Source organism: Ictalurus punctatus, chromosome 29, assembly GCF_001660625.3.
Source record: "Ictalurus punctatus breed USDA103 chromosome 29, Coco_2.0, whole genome shotgun sequence".
Classification (NCBI taxonomy): Eukaryota; Metazoa; Chordata; class Actinopteri; order Siluriformes; family Ictaluridae; genus Ictalurus; species Ictalurus punctatus.
Genome location: NC_030444.2, coordinates 14,959,798 through 14,979,956, shown reverse-complemented (window position 1 = coordinate 14,979,956; position 20,159 = coordinate 14,959,798). Strand labels below are relative to the sequence as shown.

The window sequence follows — 20,159 nt, the reverse complement described above, 5'->3', positions numbered from 1 at the left end:
GGGGGTATGGATATTTTTAGTATTAAGTATCTTACTGTGAGGTGTGCTTAAGTCAGCCCTCCGTTTAGAGAGCCTTGACCTTTCTCTAAGAAAGAATTTCTTGTCTCCTGTGCCCAGATATATGATTGAACTCTCAATGAGACATTATTAAAGTCACACTACAGACATATCTGGGACGATATCTTAAGATATTAAGAACTCGGTTATAATAAATGCCATAGCATCACTTGATCTTTTGCTCTTGTAGACTGATGCTTATTGAAAATTAAATACAAGAATAGTTATTGATATTGAGTTGAGTTGATATTTGTTTGTCAGGGAATGCTTTACACCAATAGCTGGTGTGTGGTGGGCGTTCTGGCGCATTATGGCTGCCGTCGCATCATCCAGGTCTATGCTACACACTGGTGGTGGTTGAGCAGATTTCCCCCCATACAATGTAAAGCGCTTTGAGTGTCAAGAAAAGTGTTATATAAATCTAAGGAATTATTATTATTATTTAACTTTAACATTCGTATGCAGTTCTGTGCGATGCATTCCCAGCATTCATCCTTAGTAACTGCCTGGTCAGGGTGGCGGTGGTTTAAATTAGGCTGTTTACATATTTTAGGAAACAGAACCAAGTAAATTCGTTAGAAAACATTGTAGGCAGGTCCAAAAATAAAACTATGCTAGCAAGATTAAAAAATACAGTCCAATTATGAACTGGAGTGACGTAGCTGATGTCTTAGTTTTTGTCAGTGTTTCTGGGGACATAACAACAACAACAACAACAACAACAACAACAAAACCTTCCAGTTTAGGCCACGCCTTCTTCAGGTTTGAGTCTGATACAGATACAATTAGTGGTATTGCCATACACACCGCTAATCAGTACACACTCGGGAATGATTACTCAGAATCTCAGGAATCTCGATAGACATTTACTATGAAGTACTGAATCCTGAGGAGACTCGGCAAGTTTTCTTCAAGACGAAGTGATATATACGATTTATATTTACTGTGATTTATAAAACATGAACGGAGTGGGTACTTCTTCTGTAGAAGTTTATAGTATTTCTCAGTACGTCTCTCACTCCAGTCCTTACCTTTGCTTTTCCAGAGATATCTCATTGTTATTCAGTGAGTGTTGTCTCTGCTCCTAGAAAACCACCATCTCCTCACAAAGCACCAGTTACTTCTTCACCACGTCTAAACAAACTACCCTGTGTAAGTCTGTCCAGGTTGTCCATGCCCACACATGCAATGGGAAGATGATAAATTGTTCCTCAGTAAAAGTAAAGTGCGCTGTAGTGCTACAGAGGTAGCGGCTCACCGGTTTCAGACAGCAGCTTGATGGACTCCAGGACTCGCTCAGTGTACACGCCCGGCTCGTAGTTCTCCATCTCGGCGTTGATGATATGGACCACACGAGCTGCGCGACCTCTGATCGCCCCCGCTGTCCTGTCCAGCGTGTCCACATCCCCCTCCTGGAGAGCTATCACACACTTGTTCACATCCTCCAGGATGTGGTTCTCTAAAGAAACAGAGGGGTATAAAAATAAATTACAATTAGGAAACAAACCAAGGAGATACAAAGAATTCACCAAAACAAACATGGTTACTGATTGTGAGGTAACATATTACATTGGATGTGCACAATGGAAGTTTAAAAAAAAAAAAAAAACACTTGAGTCATGTGAATTTGTTGCTGTTTAAATAATAAAAAAAAGAAGTAAAAAGCCTCCCCCCAAAAAATGACAACTCTTAACTTTTAATTCAGTTATACATTATTTTATATGTGAATTTAGTGAATTCGTCATTCGCCAATTAATAGTGATTATATGTTGAAATGATGAGACTAATCAAGGAAAAAAAATCTACACCACCTCCTTCGACACTTTGGTCTATAATTGCCTCGATCCAATGTAACTATAAATGGATAAAAAGTACAGCAAAACAATTGTAATCGATGGGTGGTAACCGTAACGCCCCTTCATTACGCCACACTGTTGTTGATTATTTTTCTATAACGGCATGACAAGGACTGTTTAATTTGAGACTTAAAATGAGTTTCCATTAACACACTATTGCATAGTGTATCTCAGAATTATCACTGAGCAAACAAAGCACCTCAAATTCAGGTTAGAATTTGAAAGTACATTTTTTACTTCACCTGACACAGACAGGAAGTCATCGACAGAGGTGATGTCATCCACAGCCTCGGTCAGAATGCGCACCTGCTTCTCCCATTGGTCTTTAAACACATCCATGTTGTCCTGAGCCACCTTGCTCTGGGGACGAGCCGCCAGCGTCAGGGCAGCGTTGATCACCTGGGTGAAGTTTGGAACAAATCAGCACCATCCCGTAATAAGAATTGTGTTTCGGCTGCTCGTGGGTATTCTAGTCACGATCGATCGGGTTCCCTTTAAACACCAGTGCAGCCTGGAGGCAAGACCTGAGCAGGTTTGCAACTATAACAGACTGTACGATCGTGTGTCTTCTAGATGTCAGATAATGATAACGATGAAGATCTTCTAACGGTAGACCTGTGATTACACAGATGGACCTCACGGCTTCCTTTGGGTATGCAAGTCGCATTAAAAAATAATACACATGGCTTCTTGGCTACATGAGATGGATGTGTTTGAGGAAGCTGTCTCTGAAAGAGGGTGCTTAGAGGTCAGTAGGACAAAGTGATGCCCTGCATCACTTTATCCATCTGACCTGTAAGCACCCTCTGAAGATGAGTTAGTCTGAAAATCAGCACCCAGAGTCTTCTCCATCTTCATTGGGTTTAATTAGATTTCCATCTGTGCTTCCAAGAGCTTCAATCACCAACTTCGCACCAAAATCGCTCTTTTTTTTCTTTTTTTTTTTTGCTCGGAGGGATCTCTGAGCCTGAGACATGGATGCATGCACAACCTCTGATCTTTCAGACTGATCTCTGGTGAGCGCCCGAGCACTCGGGTGTTGTACGTCAAGCTGAATAAAACCCACGCCATGGGCAGATCCCTCAGTCCCAGAGCCAAGGACATGCTAACTCAGTTTCTCATCGCGGATGTTATTTCACTGTTGTATGTACATATTATTTTTCAATTGACTCGTATTAAACCTGGTGTATTTTAATAATTTAATCACTTCTCACATTTACCAAGAGTTCAAGCACATGAACAAAGAATTCCCTAATCACATTTCCATCCAATATCAGGCCAATTATCACCTAATTATCGTACCTTGCTGTAACAGGATAATTGTGTTGCCCCCTAGGTAGAATTATAATTAATAATTGTTTGAACAATCTCTTTTACAGAAAGATCATTTATTAACGATTCAGGTTGTAATGTTATAATCCGTTTTTCTGAAATAAATGAACAGTGTTCCAAGACCCTCCACAGAAATAAACCAGACTCCCGGTTCACTTCATCTTGCACACGGTTCCATTGTGAGGACAGAAGCAGTAACTTCAGATCGCTTACCTGGAGGAATAAAAACATGCGTGCTTCCCGAGAACACGCATCACCTTCCTCTGTCCATGCTCATTCATTCAGATCATTTATTCATCTGGAGATGTTCTGCGATGCATGACCGTACCTTTCTCCTCCACGCTGCTTTATTCAAAGACTATCAGAACCCGGGGATATTGATAGAGGACCAACAGAGGTGTGTAAATGAAAAGGAGAGGACATGTGGCGCATCGGTGGGTTTTACTCTGAAGCTGACCAGCGTTGAGGTGACGGTATACATGCTTGTGGGCGGAATGGAAAAAAGAAAGTATATCCATCCATTTTCCATACCGCTTATCCTATACAGGGTCGCAGGGAGCCTGGAGACTATCCCGGGGAACTCGAGGCACAAGGTGGGGGACACCCTGGATGGGGTGCCAAACCATCACAGGGCAAAATCACACACACATTCATACACTACGGACAATTTGGAAATACCAATCAGCCCACAACGTACTGTTATGTGAAAAAATAAGTACACCCCACGGAAATCGTTGGCTTTTTTGACATATTTGGACGAGCAAACATTTGATCATCTTTGAAATAGTGCCTATTAATAAAGTCGATATACTTGAACAAAACCACAAGGAAAATTAGCTTTTCTAATGTGATATGTGATGTTCTTCTCAGGAAAAAGCAGACATGCATTCTTGTAGGCGTCTCGCATAACTGTCCACCAGTCTCTGACATCGGCTTGCTGGGATTTTTGACCGCCCTTTCACGCAATACGCTTTCAGTTGCAAGATGTTTGAGGGTTTTCTTGCATGTACTGCCCCATTTCAAATCCCTCCACAACATTTGAATGGGATTCAAATCCGGGCTTTGACTCCGTCATTCCATTATTATAGCCTCCATTTCTTCTTTTTGAGCCATTCCTTGGTGGATTTGCTCGCATGCTTAGGATCAGTATCCTGTAGAAAGTTTCACTTTCGGTCCAACTTCAACTTTCAGACAGATGGACCTGATTCTAATTTTATGGATTTTGAAGGTGTGATAAATGTAGGGGCGTACTTACTTTTTCCATGTGACTGATCTGTTCTTTGTAGATTTAAATCGTGAAAATTACTACAAAATGTACATTTTTTGTGCCGTTTGATAGAGCGCACCACCTTTATATAAACAGACACTGTTTCAAAGCGGATCAAATGCTTGCTTGTTCAAGTATGTCAAAAAAGCATTCCCATGGGGTGTACTTATTTTTTCACATGACACGTTTGTTAAATATGGATCTGAATCTACATCTGGATTTCTGTGAAGCTGCTTTGTGACAATGTAAATTGTCCAAAGCGCTGCATGATGGACTTACCTGAGGACACAGGCTGTCAATCTGTGTAGCGGCCATGCGCACCAGCTTCACCCCTTCCTCATTGTTGGAGATGGAACAAGCCAGGTTAGCCACCTGTATGAGACCGAGAGAGTGAGAGTGAGAGAGAGAGAGAGAGAGAGAGAGAGAGAGAGAGAGAGAGAGAATGTTGGTGAGATATTGGGTCATCATTAAAGGCTTGTTAAAACACCACATGAACAACGAGGCAGTGTTGCCATTTAGTTGCATAAATCCTGCTGACCTGCTAAATCACACATCACTCACACACACACACACACACACACACACACACACACACACACACACACACACACACACATGTACACACACACACAAACACACAAATCCTCCGCCTCTTGCTGTTCATGTCATCAGTCGTCGGCTATCAGCACGGCGTACACTGCTTGGGGATTTTATGCCTGACTTGTAAAGGCAATGTCAGGGCAAAATATGTACAGAGGTTTAGAGCGCGTTCAAGTGTTAGATTAGTATTTGTTATTCCTCTGCATGAAGAATGTGAATTTTTGCGAGCCCTCCCCTTCTTCCCCACCATCACCTCAAACAACCCTCTTTTCCTTTTCTATTTAACTGTCCAACAGGTTCAAGAACATTAACGAGGACCCGGACCTGACTCGCTGCTGTCTTTTGTGTAGGAGGTGACAGCTACACAAGCTACTCGTAAGTTGCCATTGTGAAACACAATTACCCCCAAAATGTCATCGGGTGCATGGAGAGAGGCCTAATTAGAGCCCATTTGGTAAGTCAGCAGTGATTAGCTGGCCGTGCTGAGGTGCTACCGAGAAGTCATCCTCATTAGGTCCGAATATTCAAAATGATCACAGCAGTGTGTGGCAGCATGCGGCTGAACCATTTGATCCGGACGCACATCTCGGTGTGTAATTAAAGTAGCAGATGGCCTGGGTGAAACAGAACGTTATGTCACCTCATTCTGAAGCAGAACATGATGGACAGGGACCCTGCTCCCTGCTACCTTTGCTGTGTCAGGCTCGGTTATCCACACTGTACACATCATGTCTGACTACATACAGTTTTCTTATTAAACTAATAATCGCTAATAATCGTCCATTACCATGAATAATGCTAGCATTAAATTCTGAATTCAGTCCACACTATTGTTGATTTATTTTTCTAGACCAGCACACCATGGAGTGTTTCATTCCTTGCCTAAATAATACTAACACAGTAATGCTAATTCTTTAAATAATACAGATTTGAGTATTTGGCTACTAAAGTTAGTAAATGTTCTCAGCACCGGTTCTCCTCGAGTCCAGGTTGTGATGTCACAGAATATTTCGGACAAATCAGATTCAAGATTAGAGCATGGAAACCTTCAACCTGAGAACTTTCATGATAAACTAGTGAGCCTGCTAGCTAACAGAGAACAATATTGTGGCTGTTAAAGGGTTAAATGCTATGTTCTGATACTGACAATAGCACTTGTGACCACTTGAGACTAAACTAGCCGTTAGCTAGCTGGCAACACGGCTTTAGAGCTCCAGATGCACCGGCCATCTTTGATATTAAGACATCAGGTCAACTGAATGCACATTAGAGGATTCCTGCTTTTGACCATGTTCTCCATTGAAATTCGGGTGGCTTTCAGTGCTATGATGGATCATCTGCCTTCAAGGGCGTCTGGATGAAAGAAGAACGCAAGTGTCTGAGACGGAGGGATAAGGACAGAGAGGAGTGTGTGTGTGTGTGTGTGTGTGTGTGTGTGTGTGTGTGTGTATGTGTGTGTGTGCATATACAAGACATAACAGTTAAACTGAGTGCCTGAGCCATCTGTGCTGATGGAGAGCTCTTGTGAATAGCCTGGAGTACTAGGACCTCCACCATTTGCAGGTAAATAATGATCTCCTTCTGCAGGTGTAATTTGGAAGACAAAACCATCTCCACTTATACCTCTTATACCCTGATGCTAAATTCATTCCCGATGCTCTGAGCACGAGCCAAGCTGCAGCGTCCAATCCAGTCCAAAACTAGTCAGTCATCGCAATTACTTAAATAACTTTCTTGATTTTCTTTTCCTTTACTTTCTGAAAAGAATCCTCATGTGACGCCGGCCAGATTGCCGAACCCGTTTGAACGCTTTCGTTGGCAAATAGAGCGAGTTTAGTGTTGCACTGAAGAAGGAAATGAGCCTCAGACAGCAAACTCACAACGTGGCGTGACATCTTTGGGTTATTGCCATCAAACTATTGATTTTTATTTATTTATTTATTTATTTATTTATTTTTGAGCTCAGATTCCAGTGGGGTTCAAGATTATAGATCAAATGTGTCCAATCTGATCCGAAACGGATCAGTGGTTTTCATTCTGACCAAGCAGGAGAGACACCTGAGAGCCAAGATTAACCGAATAAACACTTGGAAGCAGGCGTGGCTCCTAATTGGCTGGAATTACATTTTTTAGATTATTACGTGTTACACTGTAAGAGATCTCAGGAAATGTGAGTCTATGTGAGTTAATGTGTCTTCTCCATGTCAGATTATATAATGAAGATCCTCTTACAATAGACCTGTGATTGAAGATAAATACGACCGTCTGCTCATGTCATCACGCATCATGTCATAATCCAGAAATTGCCTCAGATAGAAATCAGGCCCCTGATTTTTAAACGTTTACGTTTTACCTGCACCGCTACCGTATTTTCAGATGTCCAGTGAGTTTTGGGTTACCCTATACTGTTCTCCTGCTGGTGGCTCTCAGGCGAATGTGTTTATGAATATAAAGAAAATCCTAAACTAGATCAGAGCAAAGAAATCCGAATTGCACAAAGAAAAATTTTGGCCAAAAGTAAGGATACAATAAAAATAAATATGTTCCTAATTCCACCATAAACTGTTAATCAGCCATTTTTTGGCACTCATACACACACTTTATAGTTGCTTCTCCCCCAAGGATGTTGCACACCTTCAACTCTAGCCAATGTTCAAGAGGAAAGGTAAATGTGCCAAGCACTCACTAAGACATTTTTCTTCCATGGCAGGATTTCTAAGCAGCAGCACCTGAAGAAAGAACTAGAAGATAGGAGAAACTGTTTGCCTGACTGGTCTAGCCGATTGCCTGCCATGTCCCTGGATGGAGCTTAAATAAATCAGACTGACACCATGGCCAAGATTGACGAGTGTGGCCCACTGGGGAAGTGCAAAAGCAGGGTGCTAAGTGCATCCACGCCCGAGCTACTCACAAATCCTTCCTACAGAGTCCCACTGGTACCGAGTCACAAGGTCCCAGCTGTACACACAGAATTAGGCTCATGTGTATATAACCCGGAACCGCAAAGTGGATGAAGCTTTAAATAAAGCAGGGAGTCCAGAACCCTGAAATATGGGCCTTAATGATTATTGTTGTGTCTGTGGTTGGTCTTGTTCAGAACAATTTATAGACAAATAAGACTCTGAACGCTTTTTTATGTCTGGGCTGCTTCTTTTAAATTGCTTGTCGAAGCTTTTCTGAGACTAATGGGCCATATTTCTCAGGGCAATATTTATAATTGTGTTTTTAATTCAGGCGTGTACCTGAAATGTGCCTCCGTTGTTTAGGTTAATACATCGCCAAAATTATTCTAATAGCCAATCTTAAAAGCAAGCGCAATCTTAAAAATGCAATTATCTCTCATTCTGATCATGTCTAAGTCTAGACAAAAGTTCTTTCGCGGTGCATCTACAAAAAAAAAAAAAAGATAAAAAGTTACAAAGTGCGCTGTGACATTGTTGTGAACTAGGCGTAGGGAGTATTTGATGCGCCGTGTGAAAGCACATCATCATTCTTGCTTATCTGGGATACGTAAGCACAGAAACAAAGAGAGCAATGGGAAAAAAAAAAAGATCGTCTCCATCTTTGGATCAGAATAGAGGCAAGTCTATTGCATTATGTGCAGTTTGTAGCAATAACATCATAATAATAATAGTAGTAATAATAATACTCAATGTGACTTGACAGTTAACAGCTAGGAACCTTGAGTCAATTGACAAGAATAGACTGTAATAGACTGGTATCCCATCCAGAGTGTAATCCCACCTCACTCCCAGCATTCCAGGGACAGTGTCCGGATACACCATGCCCCTGACCAGGATACAATTTTACCAGCAAGCAAAGATGCTAATAAAGTTGATCTCAAACCTTCAAGACAAAAACGCAGACAATGAATCAACTCTTAAACCCTGGACATTTTCCTCACATGGTCCTCATGTCAAGTCCCATCTGCTTATCTGACCTTAAGCAGGCGTTAGCCTTTCACACGTTCTTTAAGTGACACTTCATTCTGGAGAACGTCGAGGAGTGGAATCGATTCATTCATTGCGTGGGATTTGTCATGACTGTGGGACCTCACATGTCTCGCCGGATTGGTGTTGTTATTAGAGGCTACCTGCCCTCGGCTTCCCCTTCAGAGACAGAGAGAGAGAGAGACAGAGACAGAGAGAGAGAGAGAGAGAGAGAGAGAGAGAGAGAGCATGCATGCAGCTGGGTCACAGGTGTCTGCTTTGAAGCCTGGCTGACTTCAGGTATGTATGGAAAGTATGTAAACGACACGGAGAGCAATCATACAATAAATGATACTCGAAGAACATGTTATATGTGATGATACAATCCTGTAACCAAGTGGAAATATATCCTAAAGATATTTAAAGCCTTGGGAGTCTGTCTTAATCGTAACGACTCATCTGACTGGTCCATCAGACAAGCAAATTATTGCCTGGAAAATGTAGATTTTCGTGTTGCAGCATAATTAACTTCCTCCCCAATAAAGTGGTTGTTAAAGTGAGTGAGTAACAACCAAAAATAAGTCTAAAGGCAGGCAAACAAATGAAAAAAGAAATGATGGAGTAAAACCATGCTCACTACTTTGCTTCTCTTGTAGACAAACCAACGTGTCTTGATTGCTGCTGCTTACTTAAGGTCAAAAGCTTTCAGCAGAGGTGTGAAAACACAATGTCGCTGAGTTTACACAAAAACAAAACACAAGTGACTAAATTAAAATGTGTCTCCATTAACCTTCACGATGAACACCATTCAATAAGCACAGCGCAGAAATGACGCGAGTGGTCACATGACGCTACGTTCAACTTCCTTTTTATGTGAAGTTCCTTCCTTAAAATGTAGATGCCATGTTCATTCATTCCCCCCCTGAGAATTATACTAATAAAGAATTGTGTATCATTGTTACACATTGTGTCTTTTGTTCTGGTCAAAAATGTTTCGCTTATCATTTTTCAGATTTTATGTATCAATTATTTTTCATAAAAAATCACTTTTGAGACTAAATAAAACCAATCATAAACACAGCAAAAGAACAAAAGCAGGATACACTCGATGCGTTACAAATGAAACGTGAAACAGCAGTCTACTTTTCTAGCTACGTTTTTTCCTTTCCGTCTAAGAAGAACAGATTTTCAGGTAGATTTAAGGTTGATTGCTACATTTTTTTAATAGAAAGCAGCTGCTTTTCAAAACTGGAATCCCCTTCATTTCAGTTACTTTTGATTCGAATTATAACCATCACATTTTATCTGAAGCAACGATGAAATCTGGACTACTCTACTCTATTCTCTTACTGCAAATTAGGCCTTACGATACGCCAGGCCTAAACTCATGCAACGAACAAACAAAAGCAAAAAAAAAAAGTCATTCTCTGGATGAAGTTACATTACATAGCAGCCAGGGGTGTGCAATCCAATATTAACGACTACATCTACATGAGTACGAAGCCAAGGTCCAAAGCTCAACTTGGCATATATAACACCAATAAATGAATGAAATCTAAATATGATTTATAGTCCTGAGTAGAGCGCTTATGTCTAGGAGCAGGCAGTCATGGCTTGAATGAACACCCAGTGATTCATTTCTATCATATAAAACTTTACTGACTAAAAATACGGGACAGGAAAGTGATCGAAAACAACGGAAACCATGCATAAAGCAAGAGCAGGAAAAAAAGAGAGGCTGTGATCCTTAATGGAAACGTAACGACTGTTAGGACGATCAATCCTGGCACGTGAATACACATTTCCTCCTTAAATGTAAACATTTTCTATTATAACGTCAGTGAATATCAACATTACAAGCAAACATTGGAGCCAACAGTATACGGAATCTAACCTCGCTAGTTTTAGAAGTTTTAACAGGTAACATATTGATAAATCGAGAAGCCAGAACAGTTTACAGAAAGATGGAAGGATAACATAACTGAGATTAGAAATTGATGTAGTACCTATACATTCAGAATTGTGATATATTACCCTTAATAAAAATTAGATTCTGGTTATGGCCATGCTCACGTCCTCTGTTTGCAATCGCAGATCAAAGGGATAGTGGAGCGATTCAACAATCCTTCCGAACGTGATGTGTGTGAGCGGATAACAGATATTCCTAAAAAAATAAAAAATCAAATAAAAACTGACCAAAACCTGGCAGAACTCTAGAGACTGTGGCGCCGTGGCCCACTTCAATTGACATATCGATTGCTCTCTCGGATAGCTGCAAGGCCAGCAGTTGCACTGGGCACTGGAGCACAATTATGAAAATGGACCACAAGTTGTTCTGTTTAATTTGTCTGTGTATTTAAAAATACTCGAGAGTCTGCATTTAAAAAGTGCTTGGGGAGAAACCCTACATGTTATGTTTAATTCTGGATAATTCATGCCAAAGGCTATTGCACCATTCTTGTGGAGAACACTGCTCTTTTTTTCCTGGTACAATGCTATGTTTTTTGCCTTGCTGGGTATGCCCTTTGGAGAAGGATTTGTTAATAATGATGTACAGAGATGTTGAGTAACAAAGCACGAGTGTAATTCCTTAGCTTTTTCATCGTCAGGACGGCGAGTCAAAAGTATAACCAAATCCTGACTCGGAGGCTCTGCAAGTCAAGAGCTGGCTGCCTTTCACTGGCTCATTTCAAACCGTGGTTATACTTCATAAAATAAAATAAAAAAAGTACAACAAAAACCTTTCTGGAACTCACTGAATTCACGCCCTGCACAAAAGCAAAGCTCGTACTAGCTTCATTTCCTGGAAGTGACGAACTATAAAATCAAATCGAATCAAATATCTCAACGTTTAGTTTTTTTTTTTTTTTTTCTAGCTATACTACCACATTGAAATCCTTAATCAAACAAACAAAAAGCTCTTAACCAACAATTTGAATTTGAAAGGCACTTTCACTTTAACTCCATATACAGATAGAGATATGAATGTATTTGAGGTAGTGACGGTGTAGATATAAAAACCACGTACACTCTGGAACAGCCCTGATATTCCTACATATAATTCCATGATGGCCGTTAACCTCTCACCTTCTTACAACCTATTTCTACTGAATGATGGCTCTTTGGTGAAGCGATGAGTCATTCACACTTCACCTAGGGCAGAATAGACTGATGATGAATTGCTGGTGAGTACAACCATCAATATTGTTCTTCATTACATGTCAGGTAATGCATTTGGGAGAACAAGTCGCAAACATGGACAACCCAACTACTCTGAAAACCCAACATATAATCCATACCATGGGTTACCAGCATATCTATGATACCAAATATAATCCATACCATGGGACCATGGGTTACCAGCATATCTATAATACCCAATATAATGGGTATGAGTATATATAACACCATGTCGTAGCCATGCACCGAGCCCATGTATTTATTTTCATTTTCAGTTTCTCTGTAAACTGCTCCACACTTGTTAGTACCTTTGTGCACGGTACCATCGTCGCTTGCTGATACTGCCCTGCACGCTCAGGTCGGTCATCCTCGCACTCCCGGATAAGGATAACTGTTCAAACACCAGTAGATGATTCATCATGTTACTTGTACTTCTCTTGATGTTTTCACAGAGCACCGTTTACAGTCTACATTGTTTTGATCGTTATTCGTGAAATACATCCAGATCCGGCTGTTATTACATGTCTTTGTCATTAGCGTGACGATATACGCCAAGGCTACGATAGTATCACGCAGCATCGCATGCTGGTATCAGAGCAGTTTTTATGAGTACATGAGCGCAGTATTAGACTGACGCCGGATACCAGTATCAGTATCAGTGCATCGTTAATCGGGATAATAACTTTTCCCCAATGTCTTGAAGGTGTTTGCCTCAAGCGGCACATTCAGAGCTCGATCTCAGTGCGAACCTTCTGTTGCCGATGATGGATGTACCACTATTCGGTGCAGTACGGGAAATGTACCAGATCCATTAGCGCTGACATTTATACATGGTTACACTCGGCTTTCTCTTTCCTCTCAAGTACATATAGACACAAACACACACCTTGAATTCATTACTCCTCGACTGTATCCCTTAAACTGTACACCACGTCATCGATACTCAATTCCACATTGAACACTTAAACAGTGCCGAGTGTATGTGCACTGAAATAGCATATCAAAATAACACAAGGCCCATCTTCAATAGTCTGTGTACACTCTGCTGCTATCTGGGGTGTAATATATTGATCACGGTAATATATTGAACACTCAGGGCCTCATGCAATAAATGCAAAACCTGCTTCCTCAATCTGTCTCTGCCTGCAGCAGCTGCTACCTCCAGTTGAAGCCTTTCGATCTTCGGAATTGTGACGTGGCCCAGCAGACGCTGCTTCTCCTCTTTATTTATGAACTCGGCAGATCGTTTGAACTGGAAAATCTGGCTGCTTTATCTTCAGAGCTCCAGCAAAGTGCTTACTGTTAGAGAACAATGCCGGGTAACGCTGTGCAGGAAACATCCAGAACCTGGAAGTGGATGAGCGATGCCTGGATGGACCTTGCAGTAGAATCATGCTTTGTAAGTTCACGTATATGGACTCATCCACGCTCTCCTGTCCTCGTACTGTACAGTACTGTTGAATTCTGGATTGTGATTGGTCGAAAGGTGTTGATTATTGTTCTATAACTGCAGCTCTGACAGTAGTGCTTCAGTAAATCACAGGTGAACAGATTGTTAATGTTACAGACAATGTGAACAGACTGTTAACATGTTTTTTAACTAAGGACATGTATACGAATTGAAGTAAGTTCTCCTTTTTAATGGAGGTCTCCTACTGCTGGAAATCAGAAATATCCCCAAATGTACTCTCATCATCAGAACTGAATACCACCCCGCTCTCTCGTTCCTCCTCCAACTCATTATCCTATTATCCATATTGCAAAGTTTACCCCTGGTGCTGAGCAGTTTCTCGTATTTGCTGGATTTTCTCTGACATTGTGTATAGAATTCGGGAAGGTACACAGTCTGATGTGGAGCTCTTATCTAGATTGGTTCTGTGAAGGCTATGAGAACAGGAACATGAAATCATTTAGATGATACTGCAGTCTTATCATTTGTGTTTTAAAGAGAGACAGAACAGCGAGGGACAGGGAAGAAGGTGTACGTATGGATAAGCGGTGGATATGAGACATCAATAGTTGGCTCGGATTAATACGAATGCATACGAATAAAGCCACAAAAGTCTATTTCAAACACTTAAACCACTAGTTTGACTCTTTTCGTCTTCGTAATGTTTGCATAACTCGCTCCGGGAGACAGCCATGCCACTAGAACTTGATCTAATTAGCCTATTAAGTGGACAGATATAAGATTTGTCACAGATCACCAATTAACTCCACCCCTACAGGCAAATGCTCTACAGCCGTTTTTCATCTGCGGCCTAATAATAACCACCACTTAATTTTCCCGATAGCTATAATTTAAGAATTTAGATGTTTGTTGTTGAAAATGGGATGCAAGCAGGGCACTCGAGTCTGCAATTCTGTCCATTAGTGGTTCTATTTCTGGGTGTTGTTTTGATGTTTGTTGCATTAATTATATCTGTATGACTTGGTAGGGGATACGTTTTTTTTGTTTTTTTTTTTTTTTTTTTTACAAATTTTTCATTTCATTTCATTTCATCCATCCATCCATCTATCGATCCATTTACCACTGAGATCAAAGGATCAAAGCAGGAAAGAAATAATGGCACAGCATTAAATGTAGCTATAAATAAAAAGTGCAACATTTCCTTCTTTAATTAAGAAGAAAAATGTAACCATTGGCAACATCCTGTGTTATGTGAAGAATAAAACGAGGACATCCTTTTATAGGGAAATTATCAACTTCCATCCATCTGTCCATGTACTTATAGTGGTGTGCAAAAGTTTGTGCATCCTGCATATAAAAAAAATAATAAAATATGGTTAAGAATAATAGTGTTACTTCTTCACTGTAATTAGAATCAGGTGTTTGGCTATAATATAACCTGGGCAGGCACTTACTTCTGGTCATTATTAATAGCGCTGATATTAAATACAGCTATAAACTGCAACAGCACTCACAAGGTTTATTAATTCAAAAGAAAATGTAATCGTTGGCAAACTGCTGTGTTACAAGAGGATGAAAACACTTCTGGATGTGCCGTTATAGGAAAACAATCAACTTCCATCTATTCATCCGCAAAAGTATACATAAAAAAAAAAAAAAAAAAGTGCAGAAGTTTGTGGCAAAAATATCAAAGAAGTAGAAGTCCATTTTCCCCACTCACAAAAAGAGACAGAGGGTATAAACTTCTGCACACAACAGCTCTTCTGAAGATCTTCAGTCTTACCTCGTCACTACACACAGAATCGGGTATTTTACTATATTTTACAATATTTCTATGTCTATGAATTATTAACAGTGTACACAGTGTGTTTAATATGCAGATCTACAACGTGTGAGTCTTTGTCAGGTTTATTCAAGGACATAAGACCATCGTCACCAGCTCATGGGGTTCGGACTGGGTGGGGTATTGGGGCATATGACCAATTAGATGCTCCCACTTGTAGCGTTCTTATGTTTCCGGATCTTAATATGAATACAAATAAATGAATAAATGCAAATAAAAATAGGAAAGATGTGGTGCTTTATTATATAGAGTCTAAATTAGTCACTGATAGGACGTGCATTATGCTGAAAGGAAACCATAAACCACATTAATCTGCATTTGCTTTTAAGTCGTAAAGACCCGGTTTATCAGAATAAGCAGAAAAATGGTATTTATGGCCACATGGTGGAATTTATTTCTAAATTATTATTGCTTAAATTCATCATGCTTGCTGTCGGATGTAAATTATAAGGCAGGCATTTAAACAGACGTATAGAGGGCTGAAAGGATTTATGCTGATCGAGTCAGGCGAGAGACGGAGATGGAGTGATATATATAATTATATATATATATATATATATATATATATATATATATATATATATATATATATTTTTTTTTTTTTTCACAGTTTCTTTAAGTTTAAACTCAAAGGTTTTAATGCCACTTCCTGCTTTTCTACTGGCTAAGAATCAGAGTGTTTTTTGGGGAAAAAACTGATCCTTTTCTTTTCTGTTCCACCCCAAGTTTCCCTCCTGTTTTTGACCCAAATGGACTCTCATTTATGTAAGAAATATAAAAGCGGCATTCGATATAATATTATACATAGTATTATAATATTCAACAGCATTGAATTTAACAGTAGCCATAAGATCACGCCATAAGGATCACGTAGGTGCTTTTTTCTCAGATTGCTGGAAGTAGAAGTGGACCTTCAGGTTCTGTTGGTTCCAGTTTAGGTCCATTCTTGTTGCCGTGCAGTAGAAAAAGCAAAAATGAGTTTATTTCTACATTAAAAGGTTCAAACAGACCGGACATACCACAAGCGCAGAGTTAGCAGACCTCATTGTTTCAGTTGGAGTGCCATTTTCCTTTTTTTTTTTTTTTCTTTTCTTTGCCATCCTGTCTGAAGAGCTTTTCGTTCAGCCGGTGCAGCTGATAGCAGCAACTATTTAGGAGTTCAGGTACTTGTAGGAAATGAGAGGTAACTCTTGAAACACAGCTCAGGAAGCTATGGATAATAACACAGGGTACCAAAGGGAAACAATCCATCCCTACGAGGAGGTAAAGGTTTCATTTTCTTCACGTAGAAGAAGAAAGCATGGTGGACGACCGTGACCTTTCACACAGGGATAAATATGGAAGGTTTCCCATGGAAAATGTCTATTTGTTCCTGAGATTTAACTTCTCTCTCTTTCTGTTCTGGAGTTCTATGCCAAAACAATGGCAGAAATAATTCTGTCCATGTTGTGGAGAAATCATTCGCCAAAAACCCGGCCATCAGGGGAATACGAGTCTCTCTGACTTCCTCGTGGAAGCTTCTGGAAGCCAGTAGGCCTCCATTCTCTCCCTTCTGCTTCATTAATCCAATAACAGTGTGATAAGAGTTCTGGGCTCACTCAGCCGTCCCTCGTTCCCCAGCAGGCTCAGAACCGTGTGCAAGATCTGAACCCCAGTGGAGACATGAAGTCCAAACGACAGCGCAGCCAGTATTGAGAGGAAAAGCAAATCAGCTAGAACTTTTTTTAAAAAGTCATAAACAGTTCTTACATGTGCAGTCTAACAATGGTGAAAAAATATACCACTACAATTACTACTACTAAAAATAATAATCTTAATAATTCATGTATAAAATACCTTCTATATATTGTATGTAAGTATGAACTAAAAAGATATATATATATATATATATATATATATATATATATATATATATATATATATATATATATATATATATATATATATAAGGTTAAAGTGAAACAAAATGGTTTAGGAGTTAAAAATATTTTAATGTGGTCCAAGAAAAAAAAACGATTAGTAAAATATAGAACGCGATAATTACATAACAAAAATAAATGCAAATTAAAAACAACATAAATCGGTACGGAGTTCAACGACTGCAATTTATTTGCTTATGTAATCAGACATCTGATAAAAATAAATCACACGGATTACTATCAATTCCTATGTTGTGACAACCCACACTGCCTTGTCACTTTTTATATACAATCTATGTATTCTATTATGTATTCTATATTTAGTTCTGTAACCACACACACACACACACACACACACACACACACAGACACAGTGACAGAGCAGCAACATGATGGACGAGACACCCACACGATATCTGCTGATAATCAAACGGCACTGGATATGAGAAATGCTTTAAAATGGAGGATCGTTACCATGGCGACAGCCAATCATTGCCTGGAGACGAGCGCTTTTTGCATGGCAAGGAGCACACGGTGTGCCTGGAAGTAGGTATGTATACACACACACACACACACACACACACCACTTTTCAATTATTAAATCTTTTAAATGATCCATTTCCTCAGCAACCTGAGATCGACTTAACAATCTTCTCTAAATCTCAAATGTCTTGTTATTCAGTATATATGCTCACAACATAGGGTCATAAGGTATGACATAGCATTAAAGAGCCGATATACAAATCCATTATATATATATATAAAAAAAGATACTTTTGGTAACACTTTAAAGGCCATAACCATAACGCTATATAAATACATTCATAACAGGTTATAAAGCATTTATAAAGTAGTGTAGGCATTATTCTAATTACAACTCCAAAAAAGTGGGGAAAAAATGTTCTCAGATATTCCACAACGTTAAGTGTAATGATAAATGGATAAAAATCACGGTGTCCTTCTTTACTCAATTGGAAACTGTCATCATTTGCAAAGGTATAAGAGGAATAAAACACTGTGTGCCATGTTGTTACAGGAAAATAATCAACTGTGGGCTAGGAAGAGTGACTCTGCTTCATCACAGCACCCTGCTGTTGATTATTTTACTGTAACAGCATGGTGGGAGTGTGATATTCCTGCTAATTGTTCCACTGTTACATGACTCGAGTTTCTTGTTGTTATGGAAACGGTGACATGTGACACGTAGGTGTGAAAGAAGGTTTTTGTGTGCATGTAAACATCCATTTGGCCTGGAGAAGAAGTGTGTGTGTGTGTGTGTGTGTGTGTGTGTGTGTGTGTGTGTGTGTGTGTGTGTGTGTGTGTGTGTGTGTGTGTGTGTGGAGAACAGCAGAGAAGTGTAGAATTGCAGTGACAGCATGGGTGATGTATGTAAGTGTGAAAATGTTGGTCCAGTTGTGTGTGTGTGTGTGTGTGTGTGTGTGTGTGTGTGTGTGTGTGTGTGTGTGTGTGTACACACTTTTTAAAGCCACACCAATAAGGTTCTACCTCACCTCATTGCACAGACAGCTTTCCACACACAGTACACTGCATCTCTGACACTGCTACAGTGAACGTATCCTCAGCCAAGAGAAATCACTGGAGCTACACGCATGTACAACACAACGCAACACAACGCAACACAACACAATGACACAAAACAACATGGCACAAAACACAACACAAGACAAAACTAGACACCCCGACCTGAAAGAAATCAACACGACAACATGACACATACCAACACAAGGCAAAACAATGTGACACAAGACAACACAAAACACCACACCACAACAGTACGGAATGACACACCAAAAAAACAACAGGACAAAGAACACAAGTCAACCCAGTGCAAAGAAGAGTAGAATGAAGAACTAAACAGCGTTCCTCATCATCCTGGTAGCGCTCGGTTTAACCCTGAACACGCAAACACACACCCACACACAAACCATATACCACAGTACACTCACAACAGCACCACGGCATCCAGGAGGGATTTCAATCTGGATTTACAGCTTCAGAAACTGGACTATGGACGCGAGCAGAGATTTTAATTTTGCATTCCATTGTCTCATATTTTATTGTCTTGTATTGTATTATCTCATATTGTGTTGTCTCGTATTTTATTCTCTCATATTTTATTGTCTTGTATTATTATCTCATATTTTATTGTCTCATGTTGTATTGTCTTGTATTACTATCTCGTATTTTATTGTCTCATATTGTGTTGTCTTGTATTATCTCATATTTTATTGTCTCATTTTGTATTGTCTTATATTGAATCATTTCTTGTATTGTATTGTCTCATATAATATTGTTTCTCATTGTGTTGTCTCATAGTATTTTCTTGTATTGTACTGTTTCTTACATTTTATTGTCTCATATTTCATGGTTTCTCATATTGTATTGTCTCATTTTATTGTCTTGTGCTGTATCACCTTATATTTCATTGTCTTGTATTGAATTGTCTCACATTGTGTTGTAATGTATAGTATTATCTCATATTCTATCATCTCATCTCATTTCGTGGCATCTCATCCCATCTTGTCTCATAGTGTATCGTCTCGTCTTATCTCATTTTGTAACTTGTAGTATCTTGTATTGTTTTGTCTTGGGCCCCATTGCCTCATCTTATCTCACATTGTGTAGTACTATATTACCTTGGCTCATACTATATCATCTCGTATAATATAGTCTTGTATTGTCTCAGTTTAAAACCCGGCTAAAGTAAATAGAATATGTTATAGAAAATGCTGGACATCAGTTAG

At 39.6% G+C, this 20,159-nt stretch overlaps 1 protein-coding gene across 2 annotated transcripts in view; it reads right to left on the bottom strand.

Moving 5' to 3' along the window:
• The window catches only part of ctnna2 (catenin (cadherin-associated protein), alpha 2), a 291,101-nt gene that overhangs the window by 19,976 nt on the left and 250,966 nt on the right, over nucleotides 1-20,159 (bottom strand). For both annotated transcript variants that reach the window (XM_017460858.3, XM_017460860.3), the window contains 3 exons: nucleotides 4,792-4,884; nucleotides 2,156-2,312; nucleotides 1,316-1,516 (listed from right to left, as the gene is read on the bottom strand). In XM_017460858.3, coding sequence (XP_017316347.1) covers nucleotides 1,316-1,516; nucleotides 2,156-2,312; nucleotides 4,792-4,884 — 451 coding nt within the window. The remainder of the gene's footprint in view (nucleotides 1-1,315; nucleotides 1,517-2,155; nucleotides 2,313-4,791; nucleotides 4,885-20,159) is intronic.